General features: G+C 36.9%; 1 protein-coding gene across 4 annotated transcripts in view; it reads right to left on the bottom strand.

The window, feature by feature from the left end:
* Positions 1-409: 409 nt before the first annotated feature.
* SPAST (spastin) overlaps positions 410-18,010 on the bottom strand; it is an 82,850-nt gene continuing 65,249 nt past the window's right edge. For all 4 annotated transcript variants that reach the window (XM_004480839.5, XM_058278351.2, XM_004480840.5 and 1 more), the window contains one exon: positions 410-3,314. In XM_004480839.5, coding sequence (XP_004480896.2) covers positions 3,192-3,314 — 123 coding nt within the window. In that variant the 3' untranslated portion in view covers positions 410-3,191. The remainder of the gene's footprint in view (positions 3,315-18,010) is intronic.

Here is an 18,010-nt window from a genome sequence, read left to right as displayed (position 1 = left end):
GGATTTGAAAGGAATTTGTAGGTAGCTTTTGGGGCTTATTTCTCTCAAAAGGTCCCTTCTAATTTATAACTATTCTGGAAGCTCCAAATGTCTTTTCAGTCTAGTAAGACTGACTGTCACATTCTGTTTGAATTCTATGCCCAAGTGCTCTATACAAGCTGGACATTCCCTTGGTAAAAACTGGTTAATATGGAACTCTTCTAGTATATTTCCTTTCTTTCAAGGATTGAATTTCATCCAGTTTTTGCCTGCTTTTGGTTGCTCCTCAGTGTCCTCTAATCATTGCTTTTTATATTTTGCTTAGAGTTTATAACTGTCATTGGCAAGAGAGTTAGTTCAAGTTATTCTGTCATTATCAGAACTGAAACCTTAAAATCTCAAGTTTTTAATAAAACAATTAAAGGCAAAATAAACTGTATCATTTATTTCCAGTCCATTAGGAAAAAAGAACCACTTTATACAGTTGCACCCTTTAATTAATTTCTTTGCACAAAAAGTACAAAAGACCTGATTAAAATTGAGACAAGCACTTAAAGGAAAATTCTTTGATTAAGAGTCCAAAAACAGACTGCAAATGGTTCATTCTACTAAAAGAATTAGTTTTTGTATAAAATATAAAGAAGTTTACACTATAAACAAAGACTGTGGTACATTGATTTAAACTAGAATTCTAGCATCTGCTTTTCCTCCGATTTCCTCCAAAACACAAAGCATATTTGCAAGTTAGAAATCTAATAACCTCAATGGGCAGATTACCATAGAATATTCTTTTACCATTAAGATATCTAGATAGTATTGATTCCTTCCCTTGGTCCAAAGTTCAGTACATCAGTGCTTCCACTTAGTTCATAAAACTCTGCCGTATTAATATGAAGGGAACAATGTTTAATGTTTAAATATCTTTTAGGAGGTACTGTGACAGAGAACTCGATGGAAAATCTAAAAGGTCACAGTCTAAGTCTCATATTCAGATAATCTCAGCAACTTCTGACTTTATTGAAAAAGACCTAACCAATCCCTCACCACCTCCTACTTTATCATTATTCTATTTTCATGGCCCATCTATGAAAAAACACAGCTTAAATCAAACTTAGTTGCAAAGAGTCATAGAAAATAGCTCTCTAACATTCACCTTCAGACTCGATCAGGAAAGGAAAGTAAATTGTATACATGGATGGGTATTCCCACAATCTAATTTTCTGACCTAACATTTATGACAACATTAACCTGATGATTACATCTTTTTAATATTTGAAATCTTTGTCACTTGAACTTTTTCCAAATAAAAATAGTAAGCTACATTAAATTACTGCGGAGGAATTATATAAAATTTTTAGGAGATTTTATTTTTTAAAGTTGATCAGGAAACACATAGTCCTTCCATATGACTGGACAGTTATCCAAGTATCTGCAGTATTACTCCTTTTTTAAATGAAAAGACAAAATGAAAAATTTTGAGCATTACTGAAAAATTTTTTATTTGGGATTTTCCCAATAATTGTCATCATGTATGTTATTACCACATTTAGTTATCAATATTTTATAATTGATCTTTTAATATTTGAGACTAAAATATGTAGAACTCTGGTTTTAAAATTTTTTTATATTTATCTTAATTCATTTTTATGATCTAGGGAATTCTAAAGTCATACTTGGAAGAGACATGATTTAAGTTATGACTACAAAGAGCATATGATCCTAAGAATTTATACATCTACACTGAGCTAAATCTTTAAAAAGAACAAAAGTACAATTTATTAGGATGTATGTCTTCATTATAAAATTCTTATCTGCGGGGCAAGGTTCTATTTTAACACATTCTTCTTGCAAAACCAAATATATTTCTCCTAAATTAAAAACTCTTTACTTCTACAAAATTATCCTTTCCATCATGACACCTTTTTTTTAACATCACTTAAGCACCGAAGAAAAATTCTGTAAACAAACTTTTAACCAGTAAACTAAGGGCAAATATCTATTTGCCTTTATTCAATATTTAAAAGGCCATGATATAAGAGTCTCTACTTCCTACAATGACATTTTTATAATAAAAATGCAGGCATACTTATACAAACAAGAAAAAGAATTATTGTACACTTTTGAGAACAAAAGCAGGTTAACAGACTGGAATTTCTTAGTTAATAAAAGTGAGCACAAGAAAACTATAAAATGTATACAATGTATAAAAATTCAGTAACTTTTTAAAGTTCCATTGAAGAGATTAATAATTATTAAGAATAAAAAGATGGTACTTCTACTGGCTTATAATTACTCCTGTAAACAGTAAGAAAATAATAAGCAATAATTTAGAAATCTTAGCTCCCAATATTTCCCTTCTCTTATACTGGAACCATTTTCACAGCAGTTAAAATTGATAATTTAAAACATTAGAGTAATTGTAGGAGAAAATAAATTCCACCAGCAATAAGTTAACAGTCTATGATAGAATTTTGACAAATAAAACAGAAGAAAAAAATACTGCAGGTCACATGAGGATTGGTCTACATATTATATGACAGAAAAACCCTCAAATCTCCTTCTCTATTTAATCAGATTTACTTTGTGGCTATCACAGTGCTTTCCATATTGTTTGGTAGCCAGGTAATAGACAAAAAATTTAAAAGAATACAACTGTTTAATATTTGTAGATTTATGAAGAAGGAAAAAACCTCTCAAAATACTTTTTGGCACTCTGGATTTGTAAAAAGAAAAGAAAAATAAAAAATACAGTGTTTGGCATTCTAATTATCTATAGTGAAGATCACAGCAGGAAAGTAAAATAGAATAAAGGACTATTTAAGAAGACAAATGACCAAAGGCTCTTGTATCTCCTACCATTCACTTGTCTCTAGAATACTTTCACCTGTGACACAATAGACAAATTATTATTTACATTATGATTATATATTGGTAGAGAAGACCATATTAGTTTTTGTTATGCTCTAACTTACAGTGCCCATTGGGATAACCATGACCATTAAGGAAAGCAGGCCTTCAACAACAGAATATTCCATTTGCTTTGTATACTTTATTTTTACTTGTTTTCTGGTTCACTTTCAAGTTTAGCACATAGACAATTTTAAGACTCTGAAAAGTCCCGTAAGCTCAGGCTGGGCTAATAACTTCACTGAAGATCAAGTGTTTCTCTCTTGGTAAGTAAAATGTTTTTGCAGTTTTACATAGATAATTTCTTAAACAGTGGTATCTCCAAAATCCTTGTTCCAACGTATGTATGCTTCTAAGGTTTGAGGGCTCACACTGCGTTTAATCTTTTTCAAGGATTCAGTGAAGTCAGATAATTGAATATTTCTCATCTAGATTTAAAAAAATATATATAATACAAATTATGAACACATACTCAGGAATTAACCCAACAATTAAAGTAACAGTACTACCTACTGTTATAAATATACAAAGATGTATTTTTAGAAAATTATTCCAGTTTAATATATCCTATACATTATTTTATATTAGGCAAGTTAGCTATATAAAGAGCTTTCAAAAGAACTATACTAATATCCTTTTATTACTTAAACTTACACTATTAGTATTACATTTTAAAGCAGAATTTTTTCCCACTATAAAAACAAAATACATTCATTATAGAAAATTTGACAAAATAAAGACAAGTAGAAAAAAAAATTACTTTTTTACCATTCAAATATATAACCACTCTTGGTTTATTTTCTCCTAATCTTTTTTCTATGAATTGTTTGGTAGAATTCTGCATTCTTAAGTCTCAATTGCCATAAGCAGACTCTAGCTAAATTCATAATAGATTAGAAAGGAAAAGGGATATTAGCAAGAAACACATGGGACTATTTAGAAACTATCACTCTTTGACCACAATATGGAGGATGAATGTATCTGAAATTTTCTAAAATTATAATGCATCTTTATTTTCATTTGGTTTTATTTTCTGACATTTTAAATTGGCTTTTGGGAATGTAGATTAAAACAATAAAATATTGAGTTAAATATCCTTATCTACCTAAGGATTTTTAAAACACAAAATGGAGCATGGTAAAAATGACGTATATTAAAAACTGTCACTAGTAAATACTCATGTATGCTTGTCACCAAAATAAGCAAAGGAGAATTTTAGACAAAACTGATATTTATCTATATTCTTCACTTTATTATTCTTATAAAACCCAATCTATGTGTCCTCTCTGATATTTCATGAGCATAGATTAAGGAAATTAACTACACTTTATAATTTGTAACCTAATCTAAGTATACATTATTAGTAGGATGGTCACAAAAGATACCACTATAATATTTTCTTGTAATTCTTTAATTTTATTGGGTTTTAATTTTATTATTTATATATATGTTATTTATACACACACACACACACACACATATATATATGGTACCAACATCTATCTCTGTGATTACTGAATCACCTTCTAATGGTCTCCCTATAATCTACCCTTGCTCCCTAATAGTTGCTCTTAGTACAGCAAACTGATCGTGTAAAAAATGAGTAAGGTAATGCCACTGCTCTCCTTAAAACCCCTTACTTGGACCCATTTCCTAGGAGTAAAAAGAAGGAGTGTCTTACATGGTCTCATGATCTGACTACAGCCCTGCTATTTTCTTACTTCTGTTCATCAGGCACCTGCCTTCTATTAATTTTTTCCCTTCTCTCTGTTCCAGACAAGCTGGTTTCCTGGCTGTCCTTTAACACATCAAGCAGTCTTCTGACTTGGGGACTTTGTACTGTTTCCACTGAGGTGCACTCTTCCACCAGATATCAATTTGGCTAACTCCTAGATCTCCTAGAAATTTTTATTCAAATAACAATTTCTCAATGCAGTTGAGATTACTCTATTTAAAACTGCAACTCATTCCCAGCATTTTCAATCTCCCCTCTGCTCGCTATTTTTCATTCTTTAGCACTACCAACATTCCGACATACTGTATAACTTATCTACTGTTTATTTTTAAAAATTAGAGCAGTTGTAGGTTTCATGCAGAAACTAGAGTTCCCTCAAACCCCCCACTCACACACAGTTTTTCTATAATTAATATTTTGCATTTGTGTGGAACATTTGCTAAAGTTGCTAAAACATTATTATAATTATCCATGAACTATAGCCCATAGTTTACAATAGGGTTAACTCTTTGTATAATATGGGTTTTTCCTTTTCTGGTCTTTACATAAAACCTAAAGTTTCCCATTGTATCCACTTCCAAATACACAATTCAGTGTTGACAATTACATGCACAGAGCTGTGCCTCCATAACAATGTTTAGACATTGCTAAAACATTTCCATAACCCTAAAAAGAAACACCATACCAATTAAACATTTATTCCTCTTCCCCATGCCCACCTGGCCACTGATAACTTGTATTCTAGTATTCTGACTTTATGGATTTGCACATTCTGTTTATTTCATATAAGTGACATGATACATTTGGCTTGTTTCACTCAACATGATGTATTCAAGGTTCATCCATGTTGTAGCAAGTATCAGGACATAATTCCTTTTTACAGCCAAATAATATTCCATTGTAAGTGCACACCACATTTTGTTTATCCATTCATCTGTTGATGGTGACTTAGGTTGCTTTAAACTTTGGCAAGTGTGAATAATGCCACCATGAACATCAGTGTGCCAAATTCTGCTCAAAACCCTTCTTTCAACACTTCTGGATGTATACAAAGAGTGGGATTGCCAGGTCTTAGGACAATTCTATGTTTAACTTTCTGAGGAATTGCCAAACTATTTTCTACAGTGGCTGCACCATTTTACATTCCTACCAACAATGAATGTTTATTTCTCCATTCACTTGCCATTTTCTGTGTTTTCAATAGTAGCCATTCTAGTGGGTGTGAAATGGTATCTCGTTGTGGTTTTCTTGTACATTTCCCTGATGACTAATGATGTTGAGCATCTTTTCATGTGCTTATTGACCATGGATATATTTTCCTTGCAGAAATGCCTTTTCAACTCTTTCGCCCATTTTAAAAATGGGATTGTTTGCCTTTTTGTTGTTGACTTGTAGGATTTCTTTATAAATGTTTTTAATTTTAATGAAGTTCCATTTATCTATGTTTTCTTTTCTTGCCCATGCTTTTGGATTTCTAAGAAATCATTATCTCACATTAAATCCTGAAGATGATTCCCTAGGTACTCTTCCAGAAGTTTTATAGTCCTGGTCTTATATTTAGGTCTTTGGTACATTTTGAGTTAATTTTGTGTAATATGGTGTAAGATAGCAGTCTTCATTCTCATGCATATGGATATCCAGTTCTCCCAGCACCATTTGTTGAAGAGACTATTCTTTCCCATCTGAGTGGTCTTGTCATCCTTATCAAAAATCAACTGGCCAGGGAAGTGGCTGTGGCTCAATCAGTTGGGCTCCCATCTACCATATGGGAGGCCCTGGGTTTGCGGCCTGGGGCCTCCTTGTGAAAGCAGGCTCACCTGCAGATGCCGTGGAATGCCGCCCGGTGCCCACAAAGAGTTGACTCAGCAAGGTGACATAACAAAAAATGGAGACAAGCAAAACACAGAAGAGTGCAGTGAATGGACAGAGAGAGCAGACAGCAAGCAAGCTGCAAGGGGGGAGGGGAAATAAAATAAATAAATACAGACACAGAAGAACACACAGCAAATGGACACAGAGAGCAGACAGTATGCAAACAGTCAAGGGGGGGGAGGTAAAAAAAAATCAATTGGCCATACATGTGAGGGTGTATTTCAGACTTCTCAGTTAACTTCATTGGTCTACAAATCTACCCTTGTGCAAGGACCATAATGTTTTGACCAGAGTAGCTTTGTGATAAGTTTAAAAGTCAAGAAGTTTAAGTCTGCCAAGTTCGTTCTTCTTTTTTCAAGATGGTTTTGGCTATTCAAGGCCCCTTACCTTTCCAAAAAATATGATGGTTGGTTTTTTCATTTCTGCAAAGTAGGCTGTTGGAATTTTGATTGGGATTGCCCTGAATCTATAAATCATTTTGGGTAGAATTGACATCTTGACAATGTATAGTCTAATCATGAGCACAGACTGACGTTCCATTTATTTAGATTATCTTTGATTTCTTTAAGTTTTGTGGTTTTCAGTGTTTAAATTCCTTATATCCTTGGTTAAATTTATTATAGGATATTTGATTCTCTTACTGGCTATTGTATATGGAATAGTTTCTTGATTTCCTCCTCAGATTGCTCATTTCTAGTGTATAGAAACACCACGGATTTTTGCATATTGATCTTGTACCCCAACCTTCGCAGAATTTATTAGTTCTAGTAATTTTGTTGTAGATTTTTGAGACTTTCTATATATAGGAGCATGTCATCTGCAAATAGTGTAAGCTTTAGTTTTCCTTTCCAACTTGGAAGCCTTTCATTTCTTTTTCTTGCCTAATTGCTCTGGCCAGAACCTCCAGTACAATGTTGAATAACAATGGTGACAGTGGGTATCCATGTCTTTTTACAGATCTCAGATGGAAGATTTCAGTCTTTCAGAATTGAGTATGCTGTTAGCAATGAGTTTTTCATATATGCCCTTTATCATGTTGAGGAAGTTTCTCTCTATTCCTATTTTTCAAAGTGCCTTTTTTAAAAAAAGATTTACTTATTTATTTATTTCTCTCCCCGCCCACCCACCTGCCTGCCTGCCCCGGTTGTCTGTTCTCTGTGTCTATTTGCTGCATTTTCTTCTTTGTCTGCTTCTGTTGTTGTCAGCGGCATGGGAATCTGTGTTTCTTTTTGTTGCGTTATCTTGTTGTGTCAGCTCTCTGTGTGTGTGGCACCATTCCTGGACTTAGCCCAGTGGTTAGGGCATCTGTCTACCACATGCGAGGCCCGCAGTACAAAGTGCTTTTTATCAAGAAAGAATGCGGGATTTTGTCAATCGCCTTTTCTGTGTCTATTGAGACAATCAAGTGTTTTTTCCCTTCGTTTTGTAAAAGTGATGTACTATGCATTACATTAATTGATTTCTTATGTTGACCCACCCTTGCAATCCTGGATAAATCCCACTTGATCATGCAGCATAATTCTTTTAATGTGCTGTTGGATTTGATTTTGTAGAGGATTTTACATCCATATTCATAAGAGAAATTGGTTTGCAATGTTCTTTTTTTTAAAAGATTTATTTATTTTATTTATTTCTACCCCCTCCCCAGTTGTCTGTTCTCTGTGTCCATTTTGCTGCGTGTTCTTCTTTGTCCGCTTCTGTTGTTGTCAGTGGCATGGGAATCTGTGTTTCTTTTTGTTGCGTCATCTTGTTGTTCTGTCAGCTCTCTGTGTGTGCGCTGCCATTCTTGGGCAAGGTGAACTTTCTTTCGCGCTGGGTGACTCTCCTTACGGGGTGCACGCCTTGCACATGGGGCTCCCCTACACAGGGGACACCCCTGCGTGGCACGGCCTTCCTTGGGCGCGTCAGCACTGCACGTGGGCCAGCTCCACACAGGTCAAGGAGGCCTAGGGTTTGAACCACGGACCTCCCATGTGGGAGGCCCATGTGGGAGATGGATGCCCTAACCACTGGGCCAAGTCTGCTTCCCTGTAATGTTCTTTTATTTGGCTTTGGTATTAGGGTGATATTGGCCTCATTGAATGATTTTGGGAATGTTTTCTTTTGCTTTTGGGCTGTAAAATATAGAAGACAGAAGAGAAAGGCTGAAGGCGAGTGTATAAGGCAAGAATAACAGAAAAGAATTAAAAAAAAGAGTAAAAAGACAGACAAAAATATATGACATATGAAAACCAGAGAAAAAATGGTGGAAGTAAATAAGGCATTTACAACAATATAATTGAATATAAATGGATTAAACTCCCCAGTCAAAAGATATAGGCTGACAGAATGGATCAAAAAACACTAGCGGGAAACGGACTTGGCTCAGTGGTTAGGGCGTCCGTCTACCACATGGGAGGTCCGCGGTTCAAACCCCGGGCCTCCTTGACCTGTGTAGAGCTGGCCCATGGGCAGTGCTGATACGCGCAAGGAGTGCCCTGCCACGCAGGGGTGTCCCCCGTGTAGGGGAGCCCCACACGCAAGGAGTGCGCCCTGCTAAGGAGAGCCGCCCTGTGCGAAAGAAAGTGCAGCCTGCCCAGGAATGGCGCTGCCCACACTTCCCGTGCTGCTGACGACAACAGAAGCGGACAAAGAAACAAGACACAGCAAACAGACACAGAGAACAGACAACCGGGGGAGGGGGGGAATTAAATAAAATAAATAAATCTTTGAAAACAAACAAACAAACAAAAAAAAAACCATTAGCCATCCACATGCTATCTACGAGAGACTCACTCTAGACCCAGGTGAGTCTAGGGTGACTCAGGTGACCTGCTGAAAGTGAAAGGTTGGAAAAATATACTCCACGCAAACAGTAACCCAAAAAGAGCAGGGGTAGCTATACTTATATTGGACAAAACAGATTTTTTAAGTGCAAAAAATTTATAAGAGATACAAAAGTCCATTATATATTAATAAAAAGGACACTCCACCAACAAGAAATAACAATCATAAATATCTGTGCACCTAATCAGAGTGCCCAAAATACATGAAGCAAACTCTGGCAAAACTGAAGTGAGAAAAAGAAACATCTACAGTAACAGTTGGAGACTTCAACACAGCACTCACATCATTACATAGAATGAATAAACAGAAAACCAACAAGGTAAGAGAGAACTTGAACAATATGATAAATGAGCTAGACTGAACAGACATATACAGAATGATGCATCCCAAATCAGTGGGTTCTACATTCTTCTCAAATGCCCATGGATCTTTCTCAAGGATAGACCATGTGTTAGGTCACAAAGTAGGTCTCAATAAAAATAAAGATTGAAATTATATAAAGCACCTGTTCGGATCATAATTGAATGAAACTGGAAATCAATAATGGACTAGAAAGGGGAAATTTTGCAAATGTGTGGAGGCTAAACAATACATTCCTAAACAATCAGTAGGTCAAAGAAGGAAGTATAAGTGATATGGGAGGAGTGGGGTTAGGGAGTGTGGGGGGTATATAGAAACCTCTCATTTTTTTTTAACGTAACATGTTTTGTGATCTATGTATCTTCAAAAAATTTCAATTAAAAAAATTGGTGGGGGTGGAAGGGTGGGGAGTGGGGTATATGGGAACCTTAAGTTTTTTAATGTAATGTTTTGTGTGATATATTACCTTTAAAAAAGATAATTAAAAAAAAAACAAAGTATAAGTGAAATTAGTAAATATATTGATCTTTTTTTTTTTTGAGGTACCAGGAATTGAACCCAGGACCTCAAGCATGGGAAGCAGGTGCTCAACCACTGAGCTCCCCAGTAAATATATTGAAAAGACAGAAAACAAGAACACAACTTATCAAAACTTATGTGGTACTGCAAAAGCAGTGGTGAGAGAGAAATTTATAGCCCTAAACTCACTTGTACATTAGAAAAAAGAGCTAAAATCAAAGATCTAACTGAACAACCGGAGAAACTAGAAAAAGAACAAACATTCCCACAGCAAGCAGAAAGAAAGAAATAATAAAGATTAAAGCAGAAATAAATGAAATTGAGAAAAAAATAGAGCAAATCAACAAAACCAAAAGTTGGTTCTTTGAGAAGATCAATAAAATTGACAAACCCTTGGCTAGACTAAAAGGAAATAAAGAGAGACAATGCAAATAAATAAAATCAGAAATGAAAGGTGAGGTAGCTACAACTGACCCCACAGAAATAAAAAATGATCCATCCCAGGGTCCACAGAATGGAGGAATAAAATATGGACTAGAGTAGATTTACTGATATTCTACTATAAAACTATTGTGACAAATAATAGAAGAAATTTTAGCATTGAGGGGGAGAAAGTGGCCATAGTACTTGCTGAGGGCAGGGAGAGGGTAGGAGAGATGTGATATGGGGGCATTTTTGGAATTCTGAGTTGTCCTAAATGACAGGGTCAGATACTGGACTTTATATATCCTGCCATAACCCACTGAATGTACTGGGGGAGAGTGCGAACTATAGGGTAAACTATTATCTGTGTATTGCAGTAGTGCCCCAAAATGTGTTCACTGAGTGTGATGAGTGTGCCACAATTATGGAGGAAGTTGTTAGTATGGGGGGGGTATACGGGAACCTCTTATACTTTTTTAAGTTAACTCTTTTTGTGATGTATATATTTTCAAAAAAATATAATTTACAAAAATGATGTGGTGGGGGGTGGGGAGTGGGTTATATGGGAAAGAAAAGAAAGGGAGAGAGGGAGGAAGGAAGGAAGAAAGGGGATCATAAGAGGATACTATAGGGTAGCAGATATAACTTAAGTGGTTAATTGCCTGCTTCCTATGTACAAGTACAAGGTCCTAGGTTCAATCCCTGGTACTTCCTAAACCAAATAAAAAAGAAGATATTATTAGAAACTTATGTATGCCAAAAAACTAGACAACCTAGATGAAATGGACAAATTCCTAGAAATGCAAAAACATATATTGATTCTACAAGAAATACAAGAACTGAACAAACCAATTAAATTTTATAAAGAGATTGAATCAGTTATCAAACATCTCCCAAAACGAAAATTTCAGGACCAGACAGCTTCATATGTGAATTCTACCAAGCATTTTGAGAAGAATTAACACCAATCCTGTTTAAACTCTTTCAAAAAATTGAAGAGGAGGGAAATTACCCAACACATTTTATGAAGCCAACAACACCCTAATACCAATGCCAGATAAAGACAGTACAAGAAAATTACAGACCTATCTCCCTAATAAACATAGATGCAAAAATATTTATTAATGTTATTTCTTCTTAAGTGCCCCTATTATTTATATAATGACCTTTTTCATCTCTTATAACAGTTCATTTAAAATCTACTACTTCTGATATTAGTGTAGCTACCCCAGCTCCTTTTTGGTTACTGTTTGTGTGGAATATCTTTTTTCCAACCTTTCACTATCATCCCATGTCCTTGCATCTAAGAAAGTAAGTCTCTTGTAAACAGCATACAGATGGCTCATATTTTTTTAATCCATTTTGTCAATTTGTGTCTTTTGATTGCAGAGTTCAATTCAGTAACATTCAATGTTATTAATGTAGAGGCTTTATTCATTGCGCCCATTTTATCCTTTGGCTTTCCATTGTCTTATCTTACTATTGTCTATCTTTTCACCCTTTTACATTCCCTTACTCTTAATCCTCATTGCTATACTCTTGTCCAAACCTCTCTCTCCTGTCTTTTCCTTTCAGGCTGCAGCACTTCCTTTAGTATTCCTTGTATGTCTAGTGTCTTGGTGACAAACTCTGTTTCTGTTTATCTGTGAAGATTTTAAACGCACCCTCATTTTTTTTTTCGAGGTACCAGGACTGGGGATTGAAGCTGGGACCTCATATGTGGGACACTGGCACTCAACCACTGAGGCACATTGACTCCCAAGTTGGGTCCCTCATCTCTTTGCTCATTGTTTTGCTTGTTTCCTTCCTTTAGGAGGCACCAGGAACCAAACCCAAGACCTCCCATGTGGGAGGCAGGTGCTCAACTGCTTAAGCCACATCTGCTCCCTCACCCTCCTTTTGGAAAGACAGTTTTACCACATAAGGAATTCTTGGAAGACAGCTTTTTTCTTTCAGTCTCTTTAATATATCATAGCGTGTCTTCTTAGCTCCATGATTTCTGATGGAAATTTCTGAGTTCTGGCACTTAGTTTTATTGAGTGTTCCTTGTATGTGATGACTTGCTTTTCTCTTGCTGCTTTCAGAATTCTCTTTTTCTCTATCATTTGACATTGTGAATCATTTGTCTTAGAGTAGAGCTATTCACATATATCGCTTGGAGTAAGCTGTCCTTCTTGAATATTGATATTTATGTCTTTTATAAGGTTTGGGAAATTTTCAGCCATTATTTCTTCAGATATTCTTTCTGCCCCTTTTCCATTATCTTTTCCCTTCTGGAATATGAATAACACATTTGTGCGTTTTGGTCTGTCATTCAATTCCGAGTTCAATTTTTTCCATTCTTATCACTTTCTGTTCTTCAATCTTTTCAAGTCCAGATGCTCTTTCTAATTCACTTATTCACTCCTCTGCCATTTCAAATCTGCTTTTAAGTGTCTCTCTAACATATTGTTTTAAGGATGAAGAGCACAAGGGCAGCGCCATGCCCACCCCCTGCACATAGCAGAGTAGCTCCTTCATTGCCATTTATTAAAATTTACTCCTCGGGAAGCGGACTTGGCCCAGTGGTTAGGGCATCCGTCTACCATATGGGAGGTCTGTGGTTCAAACCCCGGGCCTCCTTGACCTGTGTGGAGCTGGCCCATGCGCAGTGCTGATGCATACAAGGAGTGTCGTGCCATGTAGGGGTGCCCCCCGCGTAGGGGAGCCCCATGCACAAGGAGCGCGCCCCGGAAGGAGAGGCGCCCAGCGCGAAAGAAAGTTCAGCCTGCCCAGAAATGGCACCGCACACACGGAGAACTGACACAACAAGATGAGGCAACAAGAAGAAACACAGATTCCCATGCTGCTGACAACAACAGAATGGACAAAGAAGAACACACAGCAGATAGACCCAGAGAAGGGGAAAGGGGAGAGAAATAAAATAATCTTTAAAAAATAAATAAAATTTACTCCTCGACACAGGGTTTGTCTGGTCCACCACTGGCATAGCACAATGTCCAGCACGACAGCCCACCAGTGAGGGACGAGCTATCTGAGGCCAACCGAGGTTCTGAGGCACTGCCTTATTCTGCTTGTGCAGGATTCTGACTTAGCCGTGCTCAGATATAATACCACAGATGGTAGTTTTGCCCCACTGACTCCTCAGCCAAGCACATACACCAAATGTCCAAACATGCAGTTTCTCTTGTACTGAGCAGGATTCTAATGTATTTTTAATTTTGTCCATTGTGTCTTTCATTCCCTTAAGTTCTATTACTTTTCTTTGCAGCTTTCAAATTCCCCTTTATGCTCAACCAGGGTCTTCTTAACATCATTTATCTCTTTAGCCATATTTTCCTTCAACTCTTGAAGTGACAGGAAGTTTGTGTGAACATCATTGATTAGTTGTTTTAAATCCTGTGTATCATCAGAATTTTTAATTTGTTCCTTTGGGAAGGCCATATCTTCCTGTTTCTTAGTATGGTTAAGTATTTTTTTGTGATGTCTAAGCATCTGATAATGTTGGTGAATTTACTCTGATTATCAATTTCTCTCTCTTGCCTAGTGGTTTTGTTTCATGGCTCTTCTGATTTTTGGTTCGACTTATTCTAAATCTTTAAAATTGCCCTGTTTAAGTTATCATAACAGGGTCAGGGACCACCAATGGAGTGCAGACCAGATCCAAGTGGGTCTGGGAATAGGGACATGAGAGAATCCAAAAAGTCTTTTTCTTCATTCACCTTCCCAGCCTGCCAGCAGATAGTGCTCTTTGGCAAATCTTTCCACAGAGGTGGCTGTTTCAATATCCACTAGCTGGTGTTTTTAGGTCGGTTAAAGCCATGATTCAAAAAGGGACCCTGCTGTTTAAACTTGCTGAAGAGAAACCACACTCAGTCTTCCACTGCTCTCTCCCTTTTCCCTGAGAAGATGATGTTTGTTCCCCCTCTCAGTTGGCTGCTATCAGCCACATGTTTTAGTGAGGCCGTTCATCTCAAGGATGGGGGATGGGTGCCATTCCCAGCCACAGGGATAAGTAACTCATGGTTTTCATTTCTACTTTTTAATCTATTTCTCTCTACTCTCTCCTAGATGATGCTCACAGCACTCCTCTGGTCTGCAGATCCCCAAGTAGCTTCTTTTGACAGCTCCTGCCATTTCTCCACTGTTTTTGTAATAGAGTTGAGCCCTGTTGACCTACTCCCACACCATCTTTCTGGAACTCCATACTTTTAAAATCTTTTTTCCTTTATTGTAGCCTCATTTTTTGTATAGTTGATCTTTTGTGATGTATCTGTGTGATCCATTTCTCTTGCTGCATATTCCCTCCCCCTTAGATGGCTCCTTCATCTGTTTCCTTGTTGTTTTTGCTCTTGTTTGTCCTTGTTTTATTGCTCATTGTCTACTTCTTGTCTGCTCACTGTCTTTTCTTTAGGAGGCACTGGGAACTGAACATGGGAACTCCTACATGGGAGGCGGGCACTCAACTGCTTGAGCCACATCCACTTCCTGCTCGTTTGTTTTTGTCTGTCTGCTCATTGTTTTCTTTCTTGTTTTCTTAAGGAGCACTGGAAACCAAACCCGGCACCTCCCCTGTGGGAGGTGGGCGCTCAACTGCTTGAGCCACATCTGCTCCCCTCTTGCTATATATTTTTTAAATACTTTGTGGTTACCCTGGAGTTTGTACTACCCACAACCTAGATCTATAACCTACTAATTTGAAAAGATAACTTAGCTTCAATAGCGTACAAGTATGCTGTTTCTCCTCTGTATATTGGTTTTTGTCCCACATTACCTCTTTATATATTGCGTGACCATTAGTAGGAAATATGTCTTTTTCCTGTTAAACTGTATTCTGACTCTCACAGGAATTAAAGATTAGAGTTATATATTGAAGTTCTGCATTTACCCTTTTAGTTGCCATTATTGATGATCTTCATTTCTTCACAGTATTCCAAGCATGCTCTCTTCTGTCTTTTCCTTTAAACTGGAAGAACTTCTTTTAGTAGATCATATAAGGAAGGTCTTTTTTTTTGTGAACTCTCTGAGTTTTTATCTGTAAATATTATAATTCTAATTTTGAAAGGGGAGTTTTGTATGGTCAATTCGTTTTTACAAAGGTGCCATGTTCATTCACTTGGGAAAGAATAGTCTCTAAAAGAAAGGGTGCTGGGAAAACTGGATCACCATTTGCAAAAAAAAAAAAAAAAAGAATATGGACCCCTGCTTCATACCATATAAAAAACTCAACTCAAAATAGATCAAAGACTGAAATTTAAGATCCAGGACTATAAAACACCTAGAATAAAGTGTAGGGAAGCATCTTTTAGACCATGTGTTAGGCAATGGTTTTTGAGACTTTACATCCAAAGCACAGGCTCCAAAAGAAAAAACAGAAAAATAAAAGTTCATCAAAATAAAAAACTTTTGTGCATCAAAAGATTTCATCATGAATGTAAAAAGGTAAACTACAGAATGGGAGAAAAACTTGAAAACTACAAATTCAATAATGTTTGATATCTAGAATTTATAAAGAAATCCTATAATTCAACAAAAAGACAAATAACCCAATTTTTAAAATTGGCAAAAGACTTGAATAGGCATTTCTCCAAAGAAGATATAGAAATAAATGGTCAATAAGCACATGAAAAGATACTCGACATCATTAGCTCAATATCATTAGCCATCAATGATTTGCATTGGTTTTGAAATGCAAATCAAAACCATGAGACACCACTTCACACCCAGTAAAATGGATATTCTTTTAAAAAGGGAGAGGGAGAGTGTGCAGCTCAGTCGTTGAGCACCTGCTTCACACACACAAGGTCCTGGGTTTAATCCCCAGTACGTCTTTTTTTAAAAAGCCGAAAAATATGGAAAATCACAAGTATTTGAGAGGATGTGGATTAGGTCTATTAGGGTTTATCCTGTCTGGAGTCTGTTAAAACTTCTTGGACATGAATATTCATGTCTTTCGTCAGATTTGGGAAACTTTCGGCCATTATTTCCACAAATATTTTTATTGACCCTTTTTCCTTATTCTCATTTCTTGGACTCCTAAAATGTGTTATCTTGATATGCTTCATGTTGTCCCACAAGACCCTTAGGGTCTTGCAGCAATTTGATATTATTGATGAATTCCAAAAAAAATATTGGATTATGTTTGTAAACTGATCTTTTCCTTTGGGCATATTAGATTATATTGGATTCAGAGGTTTACTCGATTAAGTAACTATGTAAACTCCTTGTGCCTGTAGGGCATTGAGTCCCCAAATTTTTGTGGGTGGGGACTCACATATAAAAGGCATGGTAAAGGACAGAATAAAGGGTTTTTTAACGTTGGAGTTCTATGCTGAAGTCTTAAGCTGGCACCCCAGGGAGAGAGCCAGGGCCGTTTGCCTAATAGTCTACAGTTGACCTTGTGGAGAAAACAGAGCAGCTGAGCCCAGAGGAACCCAGGAAGCCTGAACCCTCACAGATGTTGGCAGCCATCTTGCTCCAACACGTGAAAATAGACTTTGGTGAGGGGAGTAACTTATACTTTACAGCCTGGTATCTGTAAACTCCTACCCCAAATAAATACCCTTTATAAAAACCAACCAATTTCTGGTATTTTGCATCAGCACCCCTTTGGCTGACTAATACAGACCTACTCATTTTTTTTTCATTCTTTTCTCTATCTGCTCTTCAGACTCTAGGATTCTTTGTCTTCTAATTTGCTGACTCTTTCTTTTGACTGTTCACATTTGTTGCTGAATGATTCCAGTGTGCCTTTTTTTTTATTTTTATTTTTTTAGGAGGTTCTGGATAGTGAACTTGGGACTTCATACATGGGAAGCAGGCACTCAAACACTGAGTTATACTCTCTCCTTCTAGTGTTATTTCTAATCTCCATTGTGTTTCTCATTCTCATAAGTTATTTTTCTTTTTAAGCCTTTCATCTTTTTTTTTGTTAATTTTTAAAAATTTCTCTCCCCTTCCCCCCGACCCCAGTTGTCTGTTCTCTGTGTCTACTTGCTGTGTGTTCTTCTTTTGTCCGCTTCTGTTGTCAGCATCACGGGAATCTGTGTTTCTTTTTGTTGCGTCATCGTGTTGTGTCAGCTCTCCGTGTATGTGGCACCATTCTTGGGCAGGCTGCACTTTCTTCCGTGCTGGGTGGCTCTCCTTATGGGGCGCACTCCTTGCATGTGGGGCTCCCCTACGCGGGGGCACCCCTGCGTGGCACGGCACTCTTTGTGCACATCAGCACTGCGCATGGGCCAGCTCCACATGGGTCAAGGAGGCCTGGGGTTTGAACTGCGGACCTCCCATGTGGTAGATAGACGCCCTAACCACTGGGCCAAGTCCACTTCCCTCATCTTCTTTTTTGTTCATTCCTCCTGATACCCTTATTTCTATATCCATACTTTA

Source organism: Dasypus novemcinctus, chromosome 17 (assembly GCF_030445035.2).
Source record: "Dasypus novemcinctus isolate mDasNov1 chromosome 17, mDasNov1.1.hap2, whole genome shotgun sequence".
Taxonomy (NCBI): Eukaryota; Metazoa; Chordata; class Mammalia; order Cingulata; family Dasypodidae; genus Dasypus; species Dasypus novemcinctus.
This window is presented reverse-complemented; position numbering and strand designations above follow the sequence as displayed.